General features: G+C 43.9%; 1 protein-coding gene across 7 annotated transcripts in view; it reads right to left on the reverse strand.

The window, feature by feature from the left end:
* EIF4G3 (eukaryotic translation initiation factor 4 gamma 3) overlaps window positions 1-27,458 on the reverse strand; it is a 3,593,176-nt gene that overhangs the window by 3,183,690 nt on the left and 382,028 nt on the right. For 6 of the 7 annotated variants that reach the window (XM_044063168.1, XM_044063165.1, XM_044063162.1 and 3 more), the window contains exon 3: window positions 6,123-6,143. The exons of the other annotated variant lie outside the window; for it this stretch is intronic. In XM_044063168.1, coding sequence (XP_043919103.1) covers window positions 6,123-6,143 — 21 coding nt within the window. The remainder of the gene's footprint in view (window positions 1-6,122; window positions 6,144-27,458) is intronic. 7 annotated transcript variants of the gene reach the window in all.

The raw sequence follows: 27,458 nt of genomic DNA on the forward strand, positions 1-27,458 counted from the left end.
CAGAGCAGTTTCCAAGAGATATATTTTAATTCTGCTGTGTTAGCTGGCTCAAAAGGAGGTAAAGTTAATTTTTCCAAAACAAAGTTGAGGTCCCAAGTTGGAGTAGGTGCTCTACGGGGCGGTCTTATGGTTTTAGCCCCTCTGAGGTACTGTCTTAGCAAAGGATTAGAGAAAATTGGTGGATCCATGCTGTAATGAGCAGAGATGGCAGAGGCGTGGATCTTGATGGATGAGAAGGAGAGGCCTTTGTCCAGCATCTCAGTTAAATATTGTAGTATCGGAGGAATGTTTGGGACAAGAGGGTCAAGGCTGTGAGCTTGGTTCCAGGCACAGAATCTCTTCCATTTATCCGAATAGGCTTTCCTGATACTAGGCCTTCTGGCCTCGAGAATGACATCCATAACAGCTTTGCAGAGGCACATTGCTTGCTTGACTAAAGAATCTTCCATACAGCTAGGTTTAAGGTCTTTAGCTGGCTGTGTAGTATCTGATTGTTGCGCTGAGTCATCAGATGTGGGATTTGAGGCAAAATCCAGGGTGTTCCTTGTGCTAAGTTCTTTATTTATTTACTTTTCAGTTTGATTACCGGGGAAGTCCACTGGGCCAAGAAGTGCCCATTTTCAGTGGAGGCCCGGGGAGAAAAGCTCCATTAACAGTATAATACAATATAGGTTACAAAATGCAAATAAAGGTTGCAAAGTGAAATACCATACATTATAGGTTGCAAAATAAAAAATAAATGTTACAAAGTGAAATACAAGAGTAGGGTTCATACATTCCAGAGTTGCAGAGTGTAATCTACATTATGAGACAGTTTAACAACTTGACGACAAGTGTTTTTTTTTTTTTTCTTTCTTTAAGATTGGGTACCAGTGCTGGCGTGGCCAGCCTGGTGCAATCAGGATCATCTTTGGCTCTTCTTGCCTGGCTTTTATGAGTACCTTTGGCAGGAGAGGTAGTGGTGGGAAAGCGTATACTTGTAGTTTTTTCCAGCTGAATGAGAGGGCATCCACTTTCCATGCTTGAGGATGGTAACTCCTTGTGCAGAATTTCTGTAGCTGGCAGTTCTTTGGAGATGCAAACAGATCTATGTCCGAGCTCCACCATTTCTGCATTATCATTCTGAATATTTGTGGATTCAATTCCCATTCGTGGGGATCCATGATGTTTCTGCTTAAGTCATCTGCCAGTGTGTTTTGCTCTCCTGGCAGGAATTGTGCTTGCAGATGAACTTGATACTTTAGAGCGGTGTTTCACAAGGTCACGGCTTGTCTGCAGAGGGGGTAGGAGTGAGTGCTCCCTTGCTGATTTACCACATAAGTGTGGTGTTGTCCATCTTTAGCAGTAGTTGCCCTGGATGCAGCAGGTCCTTGAAAGCTATAAGGGCATTTTGTACAGCCAGCATCTCTTTTTGATTAATGTGAAGATGCCTTTGTTCTGCGGGCCACTTGCCCTGAATACTTTTAACTGCCATGTGTGCTCCCCAGGTGTAATCCGATGCATCTGTTGTCAGTGTTTGCCTGGCTATGGGTTGAGTAAAAGGCTGTCCCTTGTTGAGGTGACAAGCTTGAGCCCACCACTGAAACTCCTGTTGAAGGCAAGGAATTACTGGTATAACTGTTTCCAAACTTTGACAGTGTTGAGACCATACATTCTTTAGGTACCATTGTAGTTTCCTCATATGCAGTCTGGCATATGGAATTAGTAGTATGCAAGATGCCATGTAACCAAAGGCCTGAAGATTTTTTCTTGCAGGGAGTTGGGTTTTTGTTGCCATCAATTGAAAGTATTGAGTCAGTTGTCCTTGCTTGTCTGGCGTGAGATAAGCTATCTGGGCCATTGTGTTCAAGCTGGCACCCAGGAATATTATCTCTTGTGAGGGCATTAGTTTTGATTTCTTTTCGTTTACTGTGTACCCCAGGCAACGTAATAACTTTTTTACAAACGCCAGATGCTTTAGAAGAATGTCCTTGCTCTCTGCTTGAATCAGGCAGTCGTCCAGGTATGGGTAAATCTGAATTCCTTTCTGTCTGCAAAATGCAATTACTGGTGCCAGGCACTTTGTGAACACCCTGGGCGCAGTAGATAAGCCAAAGGGCAGTGCAGAAAATTGATAGAGCATTGAACCAGCTATGAATCCGAGGTATCTTCTGCAGTTTTGTCTGATAGGGACATGCAGGTATGCCTCCTTGAGGTCCAAGGTCACGAGCCAAGCTTTCTTGCCCAGCATGGGAAGAAGCTGCTGTAGTGTCAACATTTTGAATTTCGGAACATCCAGTTAAGTATTTAGAGAAGAAAGATCCAGAATGGGCCTCCAGGCTTTGTCCTTTCTGGGAACCAGAAAGAGTCTTGAGTAAAATCCTTGTCCTTGCTCCTGTGGTGGTACCTTTTGAATAGCTCTCATATCCATGAGTGCTGTAATTTGTTTTTGAGCCTCTGCCCATTGATTTGGTGGCAGATTTGTCATTCCTTTTAACCTTGGCAGAGTGTGAAAGTGGAACCTATAACCTTGAGATACAATGTTGAGAACCCATTTGTCTTCGGTGATCATATGCCAATTGTGAAAGAAAAGTGCCAGTTTTCCTCCCAAGTTGGCTGCCAAGAGAGAGCTGTTTGGCAGCTGTAGTGGGAAGTCATTGGGGCTGCTTTTTATATGGTTGGGGCCTGTCTTCCCCTTCTTTCTGGCCTGATGCAACCCATTGTCGAGGCCTGTAAGGACCTTGTGGTTGACCTCTACCTCTTGGACGTCTGTATCTGCCCCTTTGAGGTCTGTCTGTAACTGGAAAAGACCAACTCTTAGTTGGCCAATTTCTGCTAAATCTAGGAGGCTGAACCTGTAAGAAATCCTTCACCGTTTGCATAGATTTTGCTTTATCCTCCATTTTCTTTAATACCTCTTCTGCCTTAACTCTAAATAACACATCCTGCTGCAAAGGTACATCCAATAATTTTGCTTTAACATGATCTGGTAACGTACGTTCTTTTAACCAAGCATGTCTTCTAATGACAGAGCCTGTAACTGCTGCTCTACAGGAGGCCTCTAAAGAATCAAAACCACATTGCAAAGTATGTTTCCCCACTTGTTCAGCTGCATGCAATAAATCCTGCATTTCTTTAAAATTAGGAGGATCTGAATCTGGAAGCAATTTTTGTTTCAACTGAAACAGTAAAAATTGCTGATATTTTAGCATGTGAAACTTGCAATTTGAGGTTCTCATTGCTAAAGTTGCAGACATATATACTTTCTTTCCCCATCTGTCTAATGCTCTGGAGTCTCTGTCAGAGGGAACTGGATTCTTGGCTGATGAGGCCTTAACCCCTTTGGGTCCCTGAGAAATAGTTTCAGGGTCAGCAACAGGGCTTTTATACAGACATTTGTGTGAGTCAGGGACTCTGTAGTATCTGTCAGGTTTAACTGGGGCTGGAGGTAAGGAATCAGGATTTAAGCTGGATTCAGTATACACATCATCCACAATATCGAACACTGGTGGAATAGCAAGGGGTCTGTGTTGAGGTAATAGGAAGTCTCCGAGCCTTTTCTTGGATTCTGAGTAATCCTGGCATTCCCAGTGGAAATGCTCCCTCATGGTATGTAAGGTTTCCCCAAAGGAGTAGTCCTCAGGCGGAGAGACTGATGGAACTGACTCCTCAGCATCAGAGTCCTCATAAGGGGGTAAAGAATATCCTAAGTCTGAGGATGAATCTGAAGAGATGGACACCTGGTCGGATGAGTCCGTCTGCATCCTGTCTAGGCCTTTTATCGGGAGGGGGAATGGGACCCCCTGATCAGAGTGATTAGGTCTTCGGCCATTTTGAGCATTTGTTTCTTAGGCATGGAGGCCTGTCCTGGAGAATGCTGCATTTGTTTCTTTGTTTTTAAAGGAGGCTTAGACTTAGCAGAGGGTTTAATGCTTAACTGAGTAGGTCTGAAAACACCCACTGAAGCTGCAGGTAGCTCAGCTACTCCTGACCCCTCTGAAGGGTTAGTTTAGGTAGGCTTAATAACTTGTGCATCCGAAGGCCCAGCCATCTCCACGTGGGAGTCAGAGGTGGCCTGTGGTTCTACAGAAGCAGTCGTCAGGGGCTGCGAAGGCACCTCTCTGAAAACCGGAGAACCGGCGACTGGCCTAGATGAGGCTTTGTCAGTTTTGGGCCTCGGATGCCTATCCTTGTCTTTGCGCTTTTTATGTATTCCGGTCAGAAGTTCCGACGGCATGGTATAATTGAATTTTCTACCAAAATAATGCCGGGCAAAATCAAACAGAAGTTTAATAGTGCGCTTGTTAAACCTAGCACAAAACTGACAACCAGTGATGTTGTGGTCTGGGCCTAAGCATGGGATACAATAAGAGTAGAAATCCTTAGGAGGTATTTGCTTCCCGCAAGAAATACAGTTATTAACGTTTACTGACATCGGTCTGAGGCAAGAAAAAGTTTCCCCAACGGGATACTTAGCTTTGTAGAAGACTTTGGTTCTGGATTCGGAATGAAGATCTCAGGAGATGGCTGACTGGCACTTGCGAACTGCTTTCGCTTCGGGCACCACGCGGCAAGAAAGACTGAAGAAAATGGCGTCAGCTGCATCTTATATACCCCTGTCGTACTGACGTCAGGAAGGAGGTGACGTCAACCAACACCAGACCAAGACTTTGGAACTCAGGCCGACTGGGGAACCGCCTGACGGCAGGATAACCCAAGTGTAATGACTGCAGCAGTGTAACACTATGAACATTGTATAGTTATCCCCTTTGAGAAAAAACATGTACCCGTGAATTACCACATAGGTGGCAGTACAGTAAACACAGAAAGTGTGATGAGAGACTTAGGGACACAGGTGGACAGTGGTCTCACCTTCAATAACCACATCACCACAAGTCAGGAAATCCTATGTAGCACACCATCACTAAGGGCTTTTCATCCAGAAAAAAAAAGAGGTCATTGTCCCACTGTACTCATCCCTCATTAGACCCATTATAGAGTACAATGCCCCATTTGGTATGCACCTCACAAGTTATCTGCAACAGCTGGAAAGGCCGCAGAAATACCTCACTAAAAGAATCACAGGCCTAAAGGAGATGCCCTCTGCTGACAGTCTAAAAAAAACTCCAGCTATACTCTGTGGCATATAGTCTACTCAGAAGCGATCTCTGCTCAACATACAAGGCCATGTCAAACCCTGAGCTGTTGGACACGCTCCACTTAAAGAAATCACAATCCCTCAGAGCCATACACTCCAGGGATCTAAACTTTGTCATCACAATGAACAAAACATGCTGGAGGGATAGGTTCCTGACCCAGAGACTCTCCATACTCTGGAACAGACTGCCCATACATGTCAAGCAGAGTGCCTCCATGACCCTCTTCAAAAGGAACCTTGACGATTGGATGGGAGGTAGGAAATTCACCCCAGGGATCACGTCAGTCGCCCTACTAGACAGGGGTCCAGGGAAGTATATAGTGTGAAGAAATATCCAGGGCATTGTTATTGCTAGGCTTGTATAGGCCTTAGGGCTGACAGCCTAGTACCAACCTATGAACCTATAGATAACTGAACATTCTGATTATTTCTGGCAACCTACTTCCATCTCCACATTGCCTAGTAACCTCTGTGGATAGCAGTGGCAGATCACAGGGTTGCCATGGACGTCAGCTGTAACTCATGCGTGTGGACTGTACTTTCAGAACGTTAAAGGGAGTACACCATTATTACACTGAAAACCCTACTTTATCTTTAAACCCAAGCTGAGCCTGGGCAAGGTCTCAGGATGAGTGTTCTGTTCAGTTTACAGATATATAAATTGGGGATTAGATATGCTACTTTGACTTTCTATACAGCCACCTAAAGCTCATCTGCTTAAAGTCATTATGCAGCTATTTCATGTAATGCAGAAGCATTGGTGTCCAAAGTGTCACCTGAATTAATAAAATGTAAGTTAAGAAACATAAGCAGGCACTTAAAAGGTTGCAAAACCTTCAAGACTAGCAATGACTTATCTAAAGCATATTTTTGTTCTTTATTGTCCTGGTGATGGAAGCCTTTCATTTCAAGTAAAAAACAAGAGGATTTTAGATAATGATGATGTAAAGAAACCATGCCATGCAGAACCAGGATTTACAATTACCTGAATGGGTCTGAATCCTCCCTTCAAAATGAAGCAGCAAGAAACAGAAAGAAAGCCAACGGAATACCTTACACATCAATAGGGAGGGGTGCAGTACATATCATGCAACCTAGACATGTCAACATATTCATATTTGTGTGTGTCTAGGGTGACATGACCTCTATTTCATACAGGATTATTAGAGGCAATGTGCAAAATCAACACTAAATTAAAAAAAAAGCTGTACTCAAAAACATCCACCCATTTTTTCATTATTGGCTTTAGCCAATTCAGGACAGAATGATAGGCTTGTTTTATTGCAACTTAAATGAAGGCCAGTCATACAATTAGAGTTCAGTGTACATCTCAAATGCACTGCAAAATTTACACCAGCTTGCTTCCCATTGCCCCTTTCTATTTCGGTAAGTCTCCTCGTTCAACAGCAGTACATGACCAGTATTGTAAAAAAAAGAGAGGACACATTCCTGCAAATCATTCAACTGCAGTTAACCTTGCAAGAGCCTTTACCATTATGTGTTATGGTATTCCCATACACCAATAGAGTAAAACAGCAAGTTTATTTGATTATTGGAAACACAACAACTCTATTCCCATCACAGGATAACTAGAGGAGAAGAGTACAATAAAGAGATCCTAACTCATCTGCTTCTCTTCAAAATGTCGATTCAGGTTATTTCACCGAAGCCACTTTCTCTGTACCCACTGTCACAATAAATGACAAAGCAATTCCAAGGGGGAAAAATGCAAAAGGCATGAAACATTTTTCTAAACAGGGGGCAACACCTTTGAAACATGTGGGGGAAGCCCATCTTATTTTAATACAATTCCCCCATGGCTACACAACCATGTGAATAAGGTAAATGCCTTAAAGCTAAAGTCCTGCATCAAATCCTATGCGCTCAATGACAACAAAATATAATACGCCACAAAAGTAAGTACTTACCATAACGTTCCATCGGAGTTGTTGCTCATCATTTGTCTTCAACTTGAGGGACTTGGATCCACCACGGATCAGACTCCGCCACATACTCCAGCATCAGATCCAAAGACCAAGCTCCTCCCCTACCCATGATGCCCCAGTCTCCCTCCTCCCCTCAGATCAAGCTTGTTGCAGACCAGCAGTCAGACTTGCTTAGTGTTGGTAGACTCTTATTCGAACTGGTTTGAGATAGATTTGCTACTTAATCTAATGTCCAGTACTGTTATTAGTAAGTTGAAACGTCACTTCTTAGTCCATGGTAGTCCACAAAGTTATTTCTGATGACCGTGTTCCACTCAAATATGTCGGTGGCTAATGTCGACCAAGGTAGTTCAGGAAACTTGTCTAGCTGAAGTGGCTCTTTTTGCAATGCAGTTTAGTACTAGTGCATATTGAACAAGATGAAAGCACTTTATCAATGTCTTTTGACAGAGAAGGACAAAATACTAGTCCTCTCTTCCTTCTTTAGGTGGCTTCTGAACCTGGGTGGTCACAATGCAAAATCAGAATTTACTCATGTTGTAAGGAAGGAGGAACAACAACTTTAGGAACTTTGAAAATTATACCATCTTCCATTAACATCCCATCTCTGTAAAGAAAATAAGGTTGCACTTCTGTTGGTACACAAAATTGCTTTGACGGCCATCTAAAATTAATGAAGTGGTTCAGCTTTTGCAAAACTGGATCAGTCTTTGTATGATCTCTTAGCTCAAGTCTTGCTGTAGAAGAATTATGCACTTCCATGACATCAAAGTCAAAATTTTCTGCATCAAGCTTTCCTGTGGTATTTCTGGGCGATCTGGATATGGTATCAGCCAGATAAATCTGCCTTTTGTATAAACCATTTTGAAATTGTACTTTTGCAATCTGAGTATCATTATTTGCAGTCTTGCTGAAGCTGTGTGCATAGGCTTCTTTAAAATAGTGACTAGAGGCTGATGATCAGTCTCAATCTGGGCAACTTGGCCATAAATATAATCATGGAACTTCGAACATGCGAACACAACTGCCGTAAGTTCCTTCTCCATTTGAGCACACTGCATCTCAGTCTGGGTAAGAGTTCTAGATCCATAGGCTGTCAGCCCTCGAAGAAAAACTGCACCAAGGCCGAATGTTGAAGCATCACAGGAAGGAATTACTGTTTTGTGGACATCTTAGTATCTTAACTTAGGTGGACTGGCAATTTTCTAAGGTCATCAAATGCTCCCTGGTGTTGTTCTAACCATGACCAAGCAACAATTTTGAGTGTACACTCTCGAAGGTGATGAAATTTCACTAAAATCTAGTATAAACTTCCCCAAATAGTTAACCATACAAAAGAAATATTAAGGCTTGGAAATTGTCTGGAGCTGGCATCTCAAGAATGGCTGTTACGGGTTCTCCCTGGAAATCCTGCTGCAGTTACCATGTGCTTAGGCCGGTTTCCATTAGTGACATGCTGCATGCTATGTTTGATCTAGAAGCTGCTGGAAACCATGCTCTTATCACTTGCAATTGTATTTGTGTACCTTCGTGTAAGCTCATGTATCTGACAAATCTATATAGCTTTGCTCAAAGTTAAAATCACTGTGGCAAAGCAAAGCTTTCTAACTGCAGCATTAACACCATACACAAGCCTGGTTTTTATAAAGCAAAGCTTTCTAACTGCAGCATTAACACCATACACAAGCCTGTTTTTTATCAGCTCATCTTTGAAATCACCAGACCTGCACATTTTAGCTTTGTTTCTCAAGTCAGTAATATAAGTTGCAAAAGTTACTCCTGGCTTTTGTTCTCTTGTATAAAATATTCGCCTCTCCACTGTATCATTTGTCTGGGGATTGCACATTCCTCTAAATTTGCGTTTCAAACACTCCGGATCCTCCCTTGATTCAGCTTGTACAATATATCTCAATTTTCTCCTTCTCCTGCATATACTGCTGGTGCATACACAACTGAACACTCTCTCTCAATGGCTTCTGACCCCACTAAGTTAAGCAAAATAAATGACCTCATATGTGCAACTTTATCAGAAAAAGCTGCTTGTATGAAAATATCATATTCCTGCTCAAATACTCTCCAATTCTCTGCAATATTATGATCAAACAAGTGGACTGCATCTGCGAAATGACTCTGCCATATCAAACATCAATAAAGATCCTTGGAATAATGTATGAACACACACATATGCCAGAACTTTTAATAATGCCCAATAGCAAAACAGACTTCAAAATAATGGTACTTTGTAAAAAAAGAAAAAAGTCTGTGTAGCACAAGAAGACTTGAAACCAGTAGACTTTCTAAAACCACTCCTTAGTGTAAGAAACAATTCAAAATTCTGCACTCTGCAAATGAACTGTACACAACACAAGAAACTTCTCGAAACGGCTGTAATTTGCGAAATAATCCTGTACAGTGTTGAGACGATTTGAAATGACTGCTCTTTGCGAATAAAATGTACACAGCGCAAGAAACTTTTCAAAATGACTGCATTCTGACTGCACTTTGCAAAATAACTACTTTGCACACAGTAAACACTTTGAAATAATTGTACTGTAATAAAGCACACGCTGCAAACACTTCACACACAGATACTTCGAACAGTATACTTTGAAAGCCTATGGTTGATGCAAAATAGTAGCTCACGTCAAAACATGGCTTACTAAAAAAGCATGCAGTCGCCTTGCTTTATGCTTATTTTGCCCTTTTATTGTATTTGTTGCGCTCGTTTGACCTCTTAACATGCTCGTTATACTTTTCCTGTGCTCGTTAAGCAAATCGGAAGCAACTCTGAACACCCGCCCAAGTATTTCTGATAATTCTATCAACTATCATGGTTTCAAACATTTTGTTTAATCAATAATGCGTTTTGTGCCATTTAATACGTTTTGCACTACTCGTTTGATTAATAATGCATTTTGTGCTTTGCAAATGGTTCGTATAGTTTTCTTTACAAGATATTTATGTGAGTTTTGGTTACCTGCAGTTCATTTCTGGCCTTTTTTTTTATTAAATTGTTTGAGCACTGTATCACCCAACCTGCTCAATGTACCTTCACTGTTAACTCTGCACCTCATGGCTTGAAGTTGCACACTCTATCCCAGTTCTGACACCTAGTCGCTCTTCTAGTCAGTATAAAACAAATTAACAGTTGTGGGTTTGGATCAAGCAGCGTTATTATACACAAACATCAAGACTGAGGCTTAGTAGCAAAATTATCAAAAGACTGAGTATTGCACTCATACACATTAACACTCTGGCTGTTTTCTCAAAATGGCACTGTTGCCTGCACATGCTCTCTACTTGTACGCACATGCACTCACTTTGAAATGTTTATTAAAGTTACAACATATGCTCTCTTCTCCAGGCAGGTTTCCCAGTGTCCAGAGACCAGCTAAATCTATCTTTTTTAGTAAGTATGTGTGGGCTTGTGTATTTAATCTGGTCCTGTGTAAACACTGGAACAGGTGGACTGAATCCCAAGCTAGCCTTGGGTAGCCTAAGCCGGCAAGCCTTTGGGAATGGTGAATGCAAACAACCCTTGACAGGGTGCTTAAATTAATGCTTTACAAAGGTATGCAAGGTTGACCATGTAAGCAGCTGCTGTAATGTCCTGCAAGGGTAAGTTTTGAAGAATGGCTGCTGATATGGCGAGACCTGAAATGGTGCACATTAGGACCGATAAATGAACAGTAAAAAATGCAAATTCATTGTCATTTTGAAAGGCTGCCTTAATTCACCTTTTATTTCTTAACAGAAAATAAAAATGCTCACCCTCCTTCAGTCTTTGGTACAGTGTAGCTATAAGTTCCAATATGCATTCAAGTAGTGCACCTGGTATTGGAAAATATGGAGAATAATGGGCTGGTTCAGACTGGTCGAGGGTAGCTACTTTGGCCATAAAGGACGGAGGAATTCAAACTGCCACACTGTCTGAATGAAAAAACAAATACCGATATCTGGATGACAAAGCCTGAAACCCTTCAAGAACTGTCACTAGAAAGATGACCCTCCAATTCGAGCATTTCAGGTTCATAGGTAGGTACTAGTCTATTGGCCCTAGGGCCTATACAAGCCTAGCCAAGAAGGTACCCTGGCTTTCGCCACCCAAGAAAATTATTTTCCTGTGCCCCTGTCGAGCAGAACCACAGAAGTGATCCTCGGGGTGAATTTCCTATTACCCATCCAATCAAGATCTTTCTTGAAGACTGCTAATGAGGAACTCTGTTTGACATAGGTAGTCTGTTCCAGAGTATGGGAAGTCTCTGGGACAGGCACAGAACTGCCTGGCTTGAAAGGAGGCTTAGTCAATTTTTCATGGATGAAATTTAAGTTCCAGGAGGATGCAGGCCTTACCATGGATGGTCTAGAATGGAACACTCATTTTAAAAATGAGTTCCACATCTTGTGGGATTGCTACAGAGGATATAGGAAATTCAGGAGCTGCTAGCTGCAATATAATGCAAGAATAGCAATGTTTTCCACTAATGACTTGTGTCCACTTGCCTCATCCTATGGCACCCTGCTCTAGTGTCCCACATCCCACTTGCTTCATCCTATGGCACCCCACCCTCTTTTAAACACCCTACCCAATTTTCACCCTACCCCTATGGTCCTCTTGGTTTTGTCCAAAGGGCAGGTGTACAATGGGGACATGCTGAGGCATCAGCCTGCATCTGCAGCAGCTGTGTCACTGTCCCTAATCCCTGTTGGGACTACACTCCCCTTCATTTTCACACCCCTGGCTTCCACCACAGATTGTGTAGTACCCGTTAGTGAGAAGTGGAGACAGAATATAGACCCTTGTTTACAGCCCATAAGAACAAATTATTATATTTCCCTTTGTATATTTTTCATGCAGAAGGCTTTTGAGAAGCAGATGAGCTAATCTCTTGGGGAAATGATGGATCTCTGGCCAACATTGGAACTGGAGAAAGCACACAGTTAAATGAAAAGAACTAATATTAGGATGAGGTTATTTTGGCTGATGTTACAGCCAATAAGGGTGCTGCAGAAGCAGATTCTCATCAGGTAAGGCCACAACAAAGGGAACCAAATCTGGTTCAGGCAGATTGTGGCTGTTGGAATAATCTTTGCACTGCACATCTTTGCTTTCTGGAAGAACCTGGTTATAACAGGAAAGGGTGGGAATGCATAAAAGGGGAGGGGTGGACTGTGGGAAAATGTGTCCCATGGGGACTTCTTTTCAGCATCTTTCCTTAGGAAGCCAAATCTTTGCATTTGCTGTTTGACGGTGAAGCAAGGCTATCACAACAGGGTCTGCGCCTCACCTCCAAAATATGATCTGTGCCATCTTCTTGGTGGGACAATTTGCGCACACCTGTCTGCAATCATGCTGGATGTCCCCAGTACATTATGGCCATTTCACATACTTCTAAGCAGAGATGCCATGAGTGCAAGATAAAGTCACACCCTGTTTATGGACCATACCACTGCCATGTTGTCAATGAGCATGGCAACAGCTCTCTGAGGTAGCAAGTCCTGAACTGCCTAGGAGGACTGCGCTCAGTTCCAGCATACTGATGTGCAACCTGGCTTCCAGTCCACAAAACCTGGACTGCCCTGCTTTGATAATACCTCCCACCCCAAAATGGATGTGTTTGCTGTCAGTGGTTGTAGGGGTGGTATCAACACAGGAATTCCAAGACCAATGATATATTTTTAAAACTAAGGTAGATTTTAGGCTTTGATTGTTCAGATATACATACTCTTTTAAAAGGATCATTTAGAAAAAAAAAATCGGTGCAAAACAATACTGCAGTTAGACTGCATACATATATACACACACAAGTTTGGGGAACATGCATGAGAAATGCAACTGGGTCCAAAAAAAAGTAAAACTATACAAGTAAATTATAACGGTCTAATATCTGTCCAAACACAGCTGTACACCTTTCCTCCAGTGGCTGGGAAAATAGCCATCTTCTACCAGACATCTGAATATCTATAGTATTAAGCTGATACTTGCCTATTACTGGACCCACTGCCCTCTCCAGGAGAGGGTTCCCCAACAACTTGCCCAGTCAAAAATGGTTAAGAAAACCCCCAAAAAATGGTTCTCTCATGGAAGTATGAACAGAAACAAAATGAGCCAGAGCCCCATAAGAATATAGCAAAAGAAAAAGACCAGATATGGCAGGGTTTTCGGTACCAAACCAGCCCCAAGATGCTCACCAAGGTGGACATATGAATAAACAGCACATAACTACTGCCAATGTGATACCATTCAAACATCTATTATGGTCACTATGGCTTTATGTGGATCATAACAGATGGGTAGATTTCAAAATGTTGCTTCCCAAAAAGGAAGCGTGCTATGATCCAGAACCGTTCTGGAGAAGCCTTTGCAAAATGGCAGAGGTAAGTCCAGCTGAAATAGAAAGTTGTGTTTTACCATAACTTGGCATCCGTTGTCCATCTTCGTTCCTCCTCACAATAGGGTCGTGGATCCGATCCAGCTCAGCCGGATTCTCCAGACTTGGATCCAACTCTCCAGCTCCTGCTCTTTACCAGTAAAGCACTACACCCACCCAATCACCTCAGAGTTTGCTGATTACCATAAATCCATAACCATGACAGGATAGAAGAAAGGTCCCATGTCTGAGAGCCTCACCTGCCCAAGCGTCCCATCATCTTCCATAATCCTCTAGAAGAATGAGGCAGGGGGATAAGCTGGATGGGAAAGTGAGGATGAATGAAGATGGACAACACAGATGCCAAGTTAAGGTAAAAAAAACTTTATAAATCGGTTGTTGTCCTCTTCATTCCTCCTCACAATACAGTCAGAGAACCCAGTTACATGATTCCAGGGTGGCCCTTGTGTAAGGATATGCCGGAGCACCACCGAGCCGAAAGAAGCCCTGCTCCTTGATGATATCTAATTTAGTGTGTGCAACAAAGGTGTGATTGTTGGATCATGTAGCTGCTTTACTATCATCAGTGGAGGTTGCAGTTGAGAAAGCAGAAACAGTAGCCATAGCCCTGGTAAATGTGCCCTAGGAAGTCGGGGCAGTTCTAAGCCCTTTTGTGAATAAATGAAGGAGATACAACCAGTAATCCATTTTGTTAATGTTATCTTAGAAACCACTCTGCATGCTTACTTTGTTAGCATAGAAAGCTACAAATAACTGGTCTGAGTTCCTGTGCGGCCTAGTTCTGTGCAAACAGAAACATAGCTCGTCTATAAACAATCGAGAAGATGCAGAATATACTTTCCTTAGTTAGAAAAATTTGGAAAGAACACAGGGAAGTGAATGGAATGACTGATATTGTTTTCCATGGCTACTCTAGGCAAAAAGAAGGATTGGTACATACAGAAACACTGTCTCTGTGAAAGATAATGTAAGGATGTTTGGAAGACAATGCCTTTAGTTCTGAAACTCTCTTGCTACAAATAGGATGGTCTTCCATAACAAACTTCATGTCGCACTTGAAGGGTCTCAGAGTCAAACTCTGTAGCACGAATGTGAGGTCCCAAGGTGGGGAGGGGTCCTTAGTGGGAGGTGTCAGCAAGAAAATACCTTTCATAAAGGCTTTGCATAATCTAAAGGTGGACAGACAATGAGATTGGCTAGTATGAAAATTAGAAATGGCAGCTAAATTGAAGTTTAATGGTAGAGAAGCTAGCTCCTTCCTTAAACAGGGTGGGTAGAGAAGCTAGCTCCTTCCTTAAACAGGGTGGGTAGAGAAGCTAGCTCCTTCCTTAAACAGGGTGGGTAGAGAAGCTAGCTCCTTCCTTAAACAGGGTACTAAGGAAAAGCAAAATATCAGACTGGTGCTGAGAAAGGATCGATATTTCTATGTGTAGCCCAAACAGTGAACATTTTCCACTTACTGGTGCAAACGTTTAGTTGAAACCTTTTGTAAGGCTAGGATTATGACAGACCACGGAAGCAAGCCTGGACTGTTTCACTATGGTTGGAAGTGGAGGAAACCATGCGGTCAAACCTGAGGGTGTGAAGGCTTGGGTGATGCATTCCTGATGGGTGAGACAGGGGGTCCCTGTCTTGGCTCCAGTATCCACAGAGGATATTTCAGATGCAACCAGAGGAAAGGGAACCATACATGTCGAGGCCAGAAGGGGGCACTGAGTACGACTGAGCTCTTCAGCCTGCGTGGCTTCTGAAAAAATTTTGGGATGACCGGAAGAGGAGGATATGCATACAGGAGACCTGGCGGCCAACTGTGCACCACAGCGTCCCTCGGGAACTCCTCCGGAGGGGGGGATCAGAGCAAAGAACTCACTGCATTTGTTGTTGAGGGGAGAGGCAAAAAGGTAGCAGCAAGACAGACTCCAGCAGTTGAAAATCATGTTTGTCACTGACTGATTGAGGGACCACTTATTTGGAATCAGGATAGATCTGCTCAGTCTGTCCACCAGCTCACTGGTTTTCCCCAGAATGTGTGTTGCAAACAGAAGGCAGTCCAAAGCTATCGCCCATTCCCATACCCTCATGCCTTTCCTGCACAAAGGTTAAGAACGGGTTCCTCCTTGCTTGTTGATGAGCCAGACTAGAGACATGTTGGCTGTGGAAACTGCAATAGCTCCTAAAGGGAGAGTGTCCTGAAAGGCTTGCAACGTTAGAACTGCTCTCATCTCGAGGACACCGATATGCAAGGAAGCGCTACAGAGGTATTAGATGCAGGACATCCAGATTCCATAACAGCTTCTTCCCAAACGCTATCAGACTGCTGAACAAACCCGTAGCCTAACCCACTAAATGGGTAATTTATTTATGTGCAACACATCCTCGTTATTTATATAACTCTCTGCATAGCTCACTTTATACATCACTATCTGCACTATGAAAACTGTAAACTCAAAGTTTATGGCATATACTGGTGGTGGGTAAGTTTTACACTTGTACCTCATTTATTCATGGTACTGTTTTTATATATCCTTATATTTCTAGAGAGTTTGTTTCAATTGTTGTATTTGTTTTGTTCATAGGTAAGTACTAGCCTATCTGCCCGAGAGCATCTATAAGCCTAGCCAGAATGTGTTGGCGTTCACCACCCTCTTAGATTAGTTCTCTGTGCCTCAGTCCAGCAAAGCCATTAGTTCCCTGCTCCTCTGTCCAGCAGAGCCACTGCAGTGATCCCCAGGGTAAATTTTCTGTTTCCCATCCACTCGTTAAGGTTTCTCTTGAAGAGTGTTAGTGAGGGGCTCTGCCTAATGTAGATTGGAATCCTGTTCCAAAGCATGGGGAGTCTCTGGGACAAGAATCTATCCCTCCAGCATGTCCTATTTATCATTGTGGTGAGATTTAAATCCCTAGAGCATGTGGCTCTTGGGGATTTGTTTTTTTTTTTTTTTTTTAGGTGACATGTCCATCAATTCTGGGTTGGACATGGCCTTGTATGTCAGGCAAAGATCACCTCTGAGTAAGCAGAGTACAGCTGGAGTTTCTTCAGTCGGGCTGCATAGGGCATATGTTTCAGGCCAGTAATCCTCTTGGTGAGGTACTTCTGTGGTCTTTCCAGCTGGTGCAGGTGTCTTGTAAGGTACATCCCAAATGGGGCATTGTACTCTATGATGGGTCTGATGAGTGATGCACAATAACAGATGCAAACCCTTTTGTGATTAGGTGGGCCACACAGAAGGATTTTCTAACCACCTTGGCAATATAGGATTATCAAGAGAGATTTTACTATACTCTCTGGTCGAGATCCCTTATTACATTTTCTGTATTTAGGGAATACTACTTAGATCATGGGTACTTTGTTTTTCCAAAGGGGATGACTATGCACTTTTGGCATTTAGCTTGAGGCCATGATTTTGACACCAGGTATCCGTCTCAGTGAGACCCTTCTGGAGGATGTCTATCAGGTGGAGAGTGCCATAGTCCTGGGCTTGCCTGTACCTGAGAAGTATATACCGAACAGGAGGGGTCCCAAGACTGAGCCCAGGCTGTGGTGAGCTCTAGAAGAATAGAAATGGGGAATGGTGTCTAAAGTCTTTGCAAGGTCTAGGTAGGCTGTTTAGTCTAAAGCCTTGTAACTGTCTCAAAAGAAGTCTACTAGGTTTAGGAGGCATGATCTGCCCTTAAAGCCAAACTGGGTAGGGTCCAATGTTTGAAGGTTCCCAATGTCTTGGGTTTGTAGCCTGTAGAGATGCTGGGTTTGAACAGTATGTTTAGGTGAGGGATTAGTTCATTTTCAGTGATTGCTGGGGCACTACATTCTTCTGGTATGGTTATGGGCCCTTAGTTTCCTCCTTGCCTTCTTGGGATTTTACACTTATGCACTAGTTTCCTCCTTTTATTGTCTAGCTTGTTTATGGCAGGGGTCCACCAGACTGTGAACCTTTCTTGAGTAACATGCAGTGGTTTCATGTTGGTGATGACCAGGTCCAATATATTGTCATGTTGACCAGTGATCCAGGGCATAGTTTATAGGAGATTTGACTGACCACACCAGCAGATATGTTGTTGCAGATTTGGTGTCAAGTTCATGGGAAAGGATAGTGGTTGGTAGAAAACGGACCATTGTACTGCTAATGTGCACTGATGAATTTGCATGAAAAACCTTGCTACAGGAACTAACAAAATTGCTGCCAACATGGATCCTAGGACTTGCAAGACTAGCCATGCGGGGGGGGGGGGGGGGACGACGACTGGTGGGATGGTAATTCACGGACTTCATTTCTCACTGTTGTTATGCTGTGTAAGGGAAGAGAAGCTATTTGATCCCTCAAGTTCAACTGTGTTCCTATGAATTCTAGGTTCTGCACAGGAATCCGATTGGATCGGTTTAGATTTATAGTGATGCCCAGGGAATGTGAGAGTTGAATTAGGTAATCTCTGGCTTGGGTAAGCTGATGCCTAGTGAGGGCAGTAATGAGCCAATCGTCTATGTTTGGAAACAGTCAGAATCCTTTGATTCTCATGTGAGCTGTTACAACTGCCATACATTTGGTGAATACCCAGGGGGGCTGTGGTGAGCCAAAAGGGCAGTGCTTTGAACTGAAAGTGACTAGCTCTCAGTCAAAAGGGCAGGTATCTTCTGGTGCACCTGTTTATTTTGATGTGATAGTATGCATCCTCTAGATTTACCGAGCACATCCAATCCTCTTTGCACAACAGTGGCAGAACGGACTGGACGGTTACCAGTTGGAACTGCGACTTCTTTACATAATGATTCAAATTTGCTTAGATCCAGTATGGGTCTTAGGTCCCCTGTCTTTTTCGGCACAAAAAAGAAGCGGGAGTAGGTTCCGAATTCTCTCTGTTCGAGCAGGACCTCTTGGATGACTCTTTGAAGCAGTTTTTGAACTTCCTGTGCTGCTTGCTCCTTCTGTGAGACACATCGGGAAGTTTCTTGGTGTTTGGAGGGGGGAGAAAAAAAGGGCATGTAGCTGCCTCTGGATATTATGCTCATTACCCAGGCATTGTGTCTCAAAAGTGTGTCCAGGCTTCTGAGTGCAAAGCAGGTCGACCCAGACTGCCTCAAGAGAAGGGAAGCGAAAGGATAAAGGAAACACTTGCACTTGGTGATTAAATTAGTGACCACAGCTTGAGAGCAGAGATCCACATCCAGAAGTTGAAGCAGCGAAGGATATCCGAGGTTCTTGGGTGGGTGTAGTGCATTATGGGTAAGAAGGAGGAGCTCAAGACTTGATCCAAGTCTGGAGAATGTGGCTGAACCGGATCAGAGGATTGGGTTAGAGGCCCTATTGTGAGGAGTAATGAAGAGGACATCAGATCTCTAAACTAAATGTCCAACCTGTGGTGGTTTGAAAGGTGTGTGCACAGAGGACCACGTGGTTGCCTTGATAATTGTCCTGGATACTCACCCACCTCTAAGGAATGTAGCAGCAACCACTACATCCATGGAGGAAATGTGGCCTAATGAAGTGCTGAGTCTAAAATCTATAGGATAACAATGAGCTAGATATTTAGAGTGATTTGCTTGGCAATGGCACACACTCATTAGCTGCAAAGGAAGAAACAGCTGCATTTTCTCACCTCCTCATGCTTTACCCAACTAATATCTCAGTTATCTTTGAATGTACAGAGAGCCTACAAATTTTCTTATTCTCAAAGTGCAAGAAAGGCAAGCAGCAGAACTGCTTGTTTTAAAGACATTACCAGTACTTCTGGCATAGACAAGGGGATAGCATGCAAATTCTGTCTGCATTTATGGAAAACGAGAAATGGCTTGCTGCACATTAGTGCTGAGAGACTTGGTAACAACTTTGCTTGATGGCAAGGACAGCAAATTTCCAGATAACAGATTTGAGGGGTACACAGTAGCTGCTGGCTGAAAGACAGTGGGATACATTTCTCCAGCACAAAGTCTCAAAACTCTTTTCCAAGAGGTTCTGTGGTGAAGGTTGCTTTTTAGGAACTGTTTTATGGAGAAAAGTACAGTTTTGTACCTACCATAAATGTAGATGTCCGATAGACATGCAACTGCAGTCATAACATGTGGGTTGTCCTGCCTCAGGCAGCCCTCGGTCAGCCGGATTCCAAAGTCTGGGTCCGACGTCGGCTGATGTCGCATTTCTCTCCGACGTCAGAGCGGCTGGAGTACATAAGCATCAGCCGACGCCATTTGGGGTATGGAGGGAGGGAAAATCCGACTGCAGTTGCATGTCTATCGGACATCTACATTTATGGTAGGTACAAAACTGTACTATGTCCTTCAAGAATGCAACTGCAGTCATAACATGTGGGTAGAATACCATAGCTTAGCTGGGGGAGGAGGAATGCTCTAGGAAAAAGATGGTGTGGCAATCAAACCCTGCAGGACTGCCGAAGCAAAGCCTGCTCTGGATCTGGAGTATAGAGGGAGATTGTAGTGTTTGGAGAATGTATGCACGGAGCTCCATGTAGCAGCTTCTAGAATGTCCTTAGTAGGCACCCCTCAAGAATGCTATAGAGGTGGCTGTAGCTCTGGTGAAATGTGGTCTGACATTGGCTGGAAAGTACAGTTTTGTACCTACCATAAATGTAGATGTCCGAACAGGATAGCATCTGCAGTCATAACAAATGGGTTGTCCTGTCATCAGGCAGCCCTTCGGTCGGCCGGATTCCAAAGTCTGGGTCCGGCTTCGGCTGATGTCGCACTTCACCCGACGTCATCTCTGCTGGTCTTCAGGTATAAAGGCATCAGCCGACGCCATTTTCCTCAGTGTTTCTTGCCCCAGATGCCAGTTGCCCTCTAGGAAAGCTAAATTTTGGATAAATGCCAATGTTTCCAAAATAGTAGAAGGCAAACAAAAAATAAGCATGTATGTACATATATACAAACAAATACACCATAAGAGACCCCCCCCCCCAGCTAGCTATTAGGAGGGTAAATACCCTAGGAGTACCACAGAGGGGAAGGAGGGTGGGTAATCCTGACTGCAGATGCTATCCTGTTCGGACATCTACATTTATGGTAGGTACAAAACTGTACTATGTCCTTCAAGGATGCATCTGCAGTCATAACAAATGGGTAGAATACCATAGCCAAACTAGGGGAGGAGGAAGAAGAATTATGGTGTAGTTAGGATCCCTTGCAATACAGCAGTGGCAAACCCTGCTCGGGATCTAGAGTATAGAGGTAAATTATAATGCTTGGCAAATGTATGCACGGAGGTCCAAGTAGCCGCCTCAATAATGTCCTTGGTTGCCACTCCTTGTAAGAAAGCTGTGGTAGTGGCTGTAGCCCTTGTAGAATGAGGTCTTATGTTCTGTGGAACTGGTTTTCCATGGTAGGAGTAACAGAATCTTATGCAATTTCCTATCCATTTGGAGATTGTCTGTTTGGAAATTGCTTTTCCTTCCCTTCCTGTTGCATAGGCTACTAAAAGCTGGTCAGTTTTTCTGTTACTTTTGGTTCTGTCCAGGTAGTAGCGTAACTGTCTATGTACATCCAAGGTATGCAGCAGCCTTTCCCCTGTTCTGTGGATTGGGAAAGAAGGTAGGTAGGTGGATTGCCTGGTTTAAAGACACTCTGGATACCACCTTAGGCATAAATGTAGGATTAGTTCTCATGGACACTATCTTGATGGAAGATTAGGAAGGGTTGTACTGCCATTAAGGCCTGTAGTTCGAAACCCTCCTTGCTGAAGTAATTGCCAGTAGGAAAGCAGTTTTCCATGATAGGTGTTGAAGATCTGCTGTTGCTGCTGGTTCAAATGGAGGGAGTGTCAATTTTTCTAGCACAAAGTTCAAGTCCCATGCTGGTAATGGTGGTTTCCTAGGAGGTTTTACATTCTTGATCCCTCTGAGGAATTGCCTGAGTAGAGGATGCGAAAAGACAGGTGGATAGAAGCTGTATTCTGCGGAAATAGCTGATGCATGTATCTTGATGGAGGAATAGGACAGGCCCGTATGTAGAAGCTCTGCCAAGTACTCCAGGATGTTAGCAATATCTATGTTCGAGACATATTTTCCTCTTTCAGTACTCCAAATGACAAACCTTTTCCATTTTCCTGCATAGTTCCTTCTTGTTGAAGGTCTGCGGGCTTCAAGGATAATGTCTTTAACCCTTTGGGATAAGTCTGGGTTAGTAGCTGTTATGTGATGTTCCAGGCAGTCAGTTGCAAGGTTTTTAGGTTTGGGTGCATGATGCTGTAGTTGTTCCGAGTTAACATCAAAGGCATCAGGGGTATTGGCCACATTCTCCCCTGAGACATGCTCCTCAGCAAAGGATACCAGTGTTGTCTTGGCCAATTCGGAGCTATCAGAATTATCCTTGGACGTTCCTCTTTGATTTTCAGTAGTACCTTGTGCATCAAAGGAAGAGGTGGAAATGCATATGCTGTCAGGCCTTTCCAACTGAAGGATAGAGAGTCCACCTTCCATGCTAGTGGGTGGCATGTCCTTGTGCAGAATTTTTTGAGCTGGTGATTGAGTGGGGATGCGAATAGGTCTATTTGTGGCATTCCCCATTTCTTTGTGATGGCCTTGAAGATGTCCGGTGTAGCATCCATTCGTGAGCATCCGAGGTGGTTCTGCTTAACATGTCTGCTAGGGTGTTTTCTTTTCCGGCACAAATATTGCCTGTAACTGGATGTTGTAGCTCAGAGCCATATTCCAAAGGTCCAGAGTCATTCTGCATAGGGGGTATGAATGAGTGCCTCCCTGTTTGTTGATGTACCACATGACTGTGGTGTTGTCTGTCCTTATCATTAAATGGCCTTCTTTGAGGAATGGTTTGAATTTCTGGATTGCTAGTTTTACTGCCAGCATTTCTTTTTGGTTTATGTGCAGGTGCAGCTGGTCTGGAGTCCACAATCCTTGTATGCACTTGTCCAACATGTGCGCCCCCCAGCCTAGGTCTGAGGCGTCCGTTGTGATGGTTTGGTTTGCTTGAAAGTTGTGGAAGGGCAAGGCCTGGGTTTGACTGGCATGCTTGAGCCCACCATAGGAACTCTTGTTTCAGGCATGGGATTAGTGGGATTTCGGTTTCTAAGCTGTGCCTGTGTTGAGATCATAAATTCTTTAGGTACCACTGTAGTTTTCTCATATGCAGTCTGGCATTGGGAACCAGGGTTATGCATGATGCCATGAAGCCCAAGGCCTGCAGTATATCCCAGGGCTTGTAGTAAGCAAATGACTCTTTGTAAATCTGTTGTCAGCTTGCTTTTGTTGTCCGCTTGTAACAGGCAGTCGTCCAGGTATGGATAAATTTGGATTCCCTGTAGCCTGCAATGAGCGATTACTGATGCCAGGCATTTTGTGAATACTCTGGGCGCAGTAGAGAAGCCAAAGGGCAATGCTGAGAATTGATAATGCTCTGATCCTGCAAGAAATCTGAGGTATCTTCTGCAATTTGGTCGTATGGGGACGTGCAGGTATGCCTCCTTGAGATCTAGAGTTACCAGCCAACACTCCTTGCCCAGCATGGGAAGAAGTTGCTGTAGGGTCAGCATTTTGAATTTTGGTACAATGATGTATGTGTTTAAGGCGGACAGGTCGAGAATAGGTCTCCAACTTTTCTCTTTTCTTGGTACTAGGAAGAGTCTGGAGTAGAATCCTTTGCCCTGTTGTGTTATTGGTACTCTTTCCACAGCTCTCATCTTTGTTAATTGAGCTATCTGCTTTAGAGCTTCTGTTTTTTGATTTGTAGGTAGGTTTGGCATTCCTCTTTTTTACTGGTAAGGTGTGGAAGTGGAACCTGTAGCCTTGGTCTATGGTTTGCAAAATCCACTTGTCTTTTGTGATATGGTGCCAATTTTTCGAAAATAAGGCTAACTTTCCGCCTAAAGGTGCTGCTATTTGCTCCCTGGTAGGCGGTGTCAGAGTCAAGTCACTGTGATTGTCCTGTTGCAGTGGCAGTGGTTGTGTCTGTGCCTCTCTGGCTATTGCCTTGCCACTGGCGTCCTCTATAGGCACCTCCTCTGGATTGATTTCTGCCTCTAGAGCGTCTATTCCTGCCTCTTTGAGATTTTGAGGAGTCTGGAAAGGACCAATTTTTGCAGGCCAGTTCCTGCTAAACCTTGGGGGCTGAACCTGTAAGAAATCCTTAACTGTTTGTACAGATTTTGCCTTCTCTTCCATTTTCTTCATTACTTGCGGAGCAGGTGTACCAAATAGACTGGCCTTATCCATAGGAGCATCTAACAGCTTTGCTTTAACATGATCCGGCAAAACCTGTTCCTTCAACCATGCATGCCTTCTTATCACTGTGCCAGTCATGGCCGATCTAAATGAAGCCTCCAGTGCATCATAGCCACATTTTAAAGAATGGTTACTAACCTGCTGAATGTTATTCACCATTTCTAAAACATATTTCTTATCTAAGGAGTCATCAGAGGACAGCTTCTTAGTTAACTGATCAAGCATAAACTCTTGGTATTGGATCATGTGAAACTGACAGTTTAAAGCTCTAGCTGAGAGAGTAGCAGAGGTGTAAACTTTTTCCCCATCTCTAAGGACCTGGATTCCCTTTCAGAAGGGAGAGGGTTTTTTGCTGAGGTCGAAGCTACTGCCTTAGGCCCCTGGGATATAGTCTCAGGATCTGCAAGTGGGGCCTTGTATAGGTGGTGATGAGAGTCTGGCACCCTGTAAAATCTATCTGGTTTGGCAGGGGCTGGAGGTAAAGTATCAGGAGCAGTGCAAACATCATTAAATGCATCATCCACAACAGGCCGAACTGGAGGTATAGCTAAGGGCCTATGTTGTGGTAAGTGCAGAAAGGTCCTAAGCCTTTTTCTTGAATCTGAGAAATCTTGTCCCTGCCATTGGAATTGTTCTCTCATGGCATGTAAGGTTTCCCCAAAGGAAAATTCCTCTGGTGGAGAGGCAGATGGAATGGATTCTTCAGCATCGGAATCTTCAAAAGTAGAAAAAGGACCCTCTGGCTGATCTGTAATGTCTGAGTCATCCGAAGAATCATCAGAGGACACTGGCTCGGGGGGCTCTGCTCTAGGTCTCTTTTCTGGAGGCTGAGAGGCCCTGTCTGGGTGAGATTGGGATCCCTAATTAAGGAGATTAAATCCTCTGCCAGAGTAAGCATTTGTGAACTAGAAGTGGGCCTATGTGAGGGGTCTTAACAGGCACTGATTTAACAGTTTTGGCTGCTTTAGCCCTGGCAAAGGCCTTTATAGACATGGCTGGAGGAGGCCTAGCAGCACCACGTGCTGGGGTAGAGACATCCAAAGGGATGGTGTCTGATATTTCACTAGGAACCACAGTAGTAGGCAAACCTTCAGAGGCCGATTCAACTAAGGTAGCAGGAGCCTCAGTAGTAGTCATGGATTCGGCTGAAGATTGACCCGTTTTCTCGGTTTCGTCCGAAACCGAGACACTCGCGGCTTGCTTAACCGTGGTTTCGGCCGAGACCGCGGACCGCGAGTGTCGGTCTTTTTCTTTGTGTTTTTTAACAATTTGGGTAGTCGGAGGATCCGATGGCATAATGTACGCAAAATCTGAGCCGAAAAACTGTTCAGCAAACTCCGACAGACGCCTAAGCGTTCGTCGGTTGAAGGAAGCACAGGCTAAACAGGCTGCTACATCATGGTCTGGGCCTAAACAAGGTGGGCAGTAAGAGTGGAAATCTTTATGAGGTATTTGTTTCCCACAAGTTAAACAGTTATTTACTTTTTCTGACATCGGCTGAGGCAAGAAAGAGTCCCCAACGGGGTACTTAGCTTTTTAGAAGTCTTCGAAGTAGTATTCGGTAGTAGTAATCTCTGGATCTGACCGACCGGCACTTGCGAACAGCTTCTGCTTCGGGCGCCACGCGGCAAGAAAGACTGAGGAAAATGGCGTCGGCTGATGCCTTTATACCCGAAGACCAGCAGAGATGACGTCGGGTGAAGTGCGACATCAGCCGAAGCCGGACCCAGACTTTGGAATCCGGCCGACCGAAGGGCTGCCTGACGACAGGACAACCCATTTGTTATGACTGCAGATGCATCCTTGAAGGACATCAGTCTTTCCATGAAAAGAATAACAGAATCTGATGCAATGTCCAATCCATTTTGAAATAGTCTGTTTTGAAACTGCTTTTCCTTGGACTGCAGGGGCGTAAGCTACAAAAAGTTGTTCAGACTTCCTACTGGCCTTGGTTCTGTCCAGGTAGTATCGAAGTTGTCTGTGAATGTCCAAGGTATGCAACAGTCTTTCCCCCTTATTCTCAGGATTGGGAAAGAAAGCAGGCAGATGAAAGGCTTGATTTAAAGAAACCCTAGATACCACCTTTGGCATAAAAGTAGGGTTGGTCCTTAATGAAACCCTGTCTCTGTGAAAAATAATAAAGGGTGGTATTGCCATTAGGGCCTGTAGCTCCGAAACCCTTATTGCTGAGGTAATTGCCAACAGGAAAGCTGTCTTCCATATTGCAAGTCAACTGAAGCTGCTGGCTCAAATGGAGGTAGAGTCAGTTTTTCTAGGACAAAATTGAGGTCCCAGGCTGGCACTGGGGCCTTTCTTGGTGGCTTAATGTTCTTGATTCCCCTGAGGAATTGCCTTAGTAAAGGGTGTGAAAAAACAGGAGGATCAGTGTTGTATCTAGCTGAAATAGCAGATGCATGTATCTTTATGGAAGAATATGAGAGGCCGTTCTTTAACATATCTGCCAAATATTCCAAGATGAGTGGGATGTTCAACAATGATGCATCATGTCCCTTGCTGGTATTCCAATTGCTGAATCTTTTCCACTTTGCTAAGTAAACCTTTCTGGTGGATGGTCTTGAGCCTCTGTTAGTATCCGCTGAACTTCCTTGGAGAGAGATAGGCTGAAGTTATTTATGGGATCTCCCAGGCTGTTACCTGCAGTGTCTGAAGATTTGGATGCACTGTTTCGAAATTGTGTTGAGTCAAAAGTAGAGGCCATTGGGGAAGGGCCCACCTCCTGGTGTGACATATGCTCCGTAGTAGTGGGTACCAGTGTTGTCTTGGCCAGTCCGGAGCTATTATGATTCCCTTGGGTCTCTGCTTTGATCTTTAGTAATACTGAGGTCATCAGTGGCAGACGTGGGAATGCATAGATTGTTAGGGAGTTCCAGTTGAATGAGGGGGCATCTATTTTCCAAGCTTTTGGATGGTATGTCCTTGTGCAGAATTTTGGTAGAAGATGGTTGAGGTGAGAGGCAAATAGGTCCACTTCTGGCTTGCCCCATGTCGAAGTGAGTTGTCTGAAGGCCTTCGGATGTAACCTCCACTCGTGTGGATCTGTGAAATTCCTGCTTAGGCTGTCCGCCAACACATTGTCTTTTCCTGGAACAAACTGGGATTGTAACTGGATGTTTAGGCTCAGTGATTTCTCCCAAAGATGCATTGTCAGTCTGCAAAGGGGTTAAGAGTGGGTGCCCCCTTGCTTGTTTATGTACCACATCACAGTGGTGTTGTCTGTCCATATCAGTAAATGGCCTTGCTGGAGTTGGTGTTGAAAGGCCTCGATGGCATGCATCACTGCCAGCATTTCCTTTTGGTTTATATGCAGATGTGTTTCCTTTGGAGACCATTGTCCTTGTATACACCTGCCTTCCATGTGCGCCCCTTATCCAAGGTCTGAGGCGTCTGTGGTCATGGTCTGTGTTATCTGTGATTTTTTGAATGACATACCTGTGTTTGCCTGGCTCACCGAGGCCCACCATAGGAATTCCTTTTGTAGGCATGGAATGAGCGGTATGATTGTCTCCAAGTTGTTGCTGTGTTGAGACCAAATGCTTTTTAGGTACCATTGAAGCTTTCTCATGTGTAGTCTTGCTAATGGAACCAGGAGAATGCAGGATGCCATGCAACCCAGGACCTGTAGGAATCTCCTTGCAGTCATCTGGGTGAGTTTTGCTAAACCTTTGAAGTAATGAGTTAACTTCTCTTGCTTGTCTTCTGTCAGGTAAGCCATCTGAGAGGCTGTGTCTAGTTTGGCTCCTAAGAAGATTATTTGCTGGGATGGCTGCAGTCTTGACTTTT

Source organism: Protopterus annectens, chromosome 2.part1, assembly GCF_019279795.1.
Source record: "Protopterus annectens isolate FY-2018-M chromosome 2.part1, PAN1.0, whole genome shotgun sequence".
NCBI lineage: Eukaryota > Metazoa > Chordata > Ceratodontiformes > Protopteridae > Protopterus > Protopterus annectens.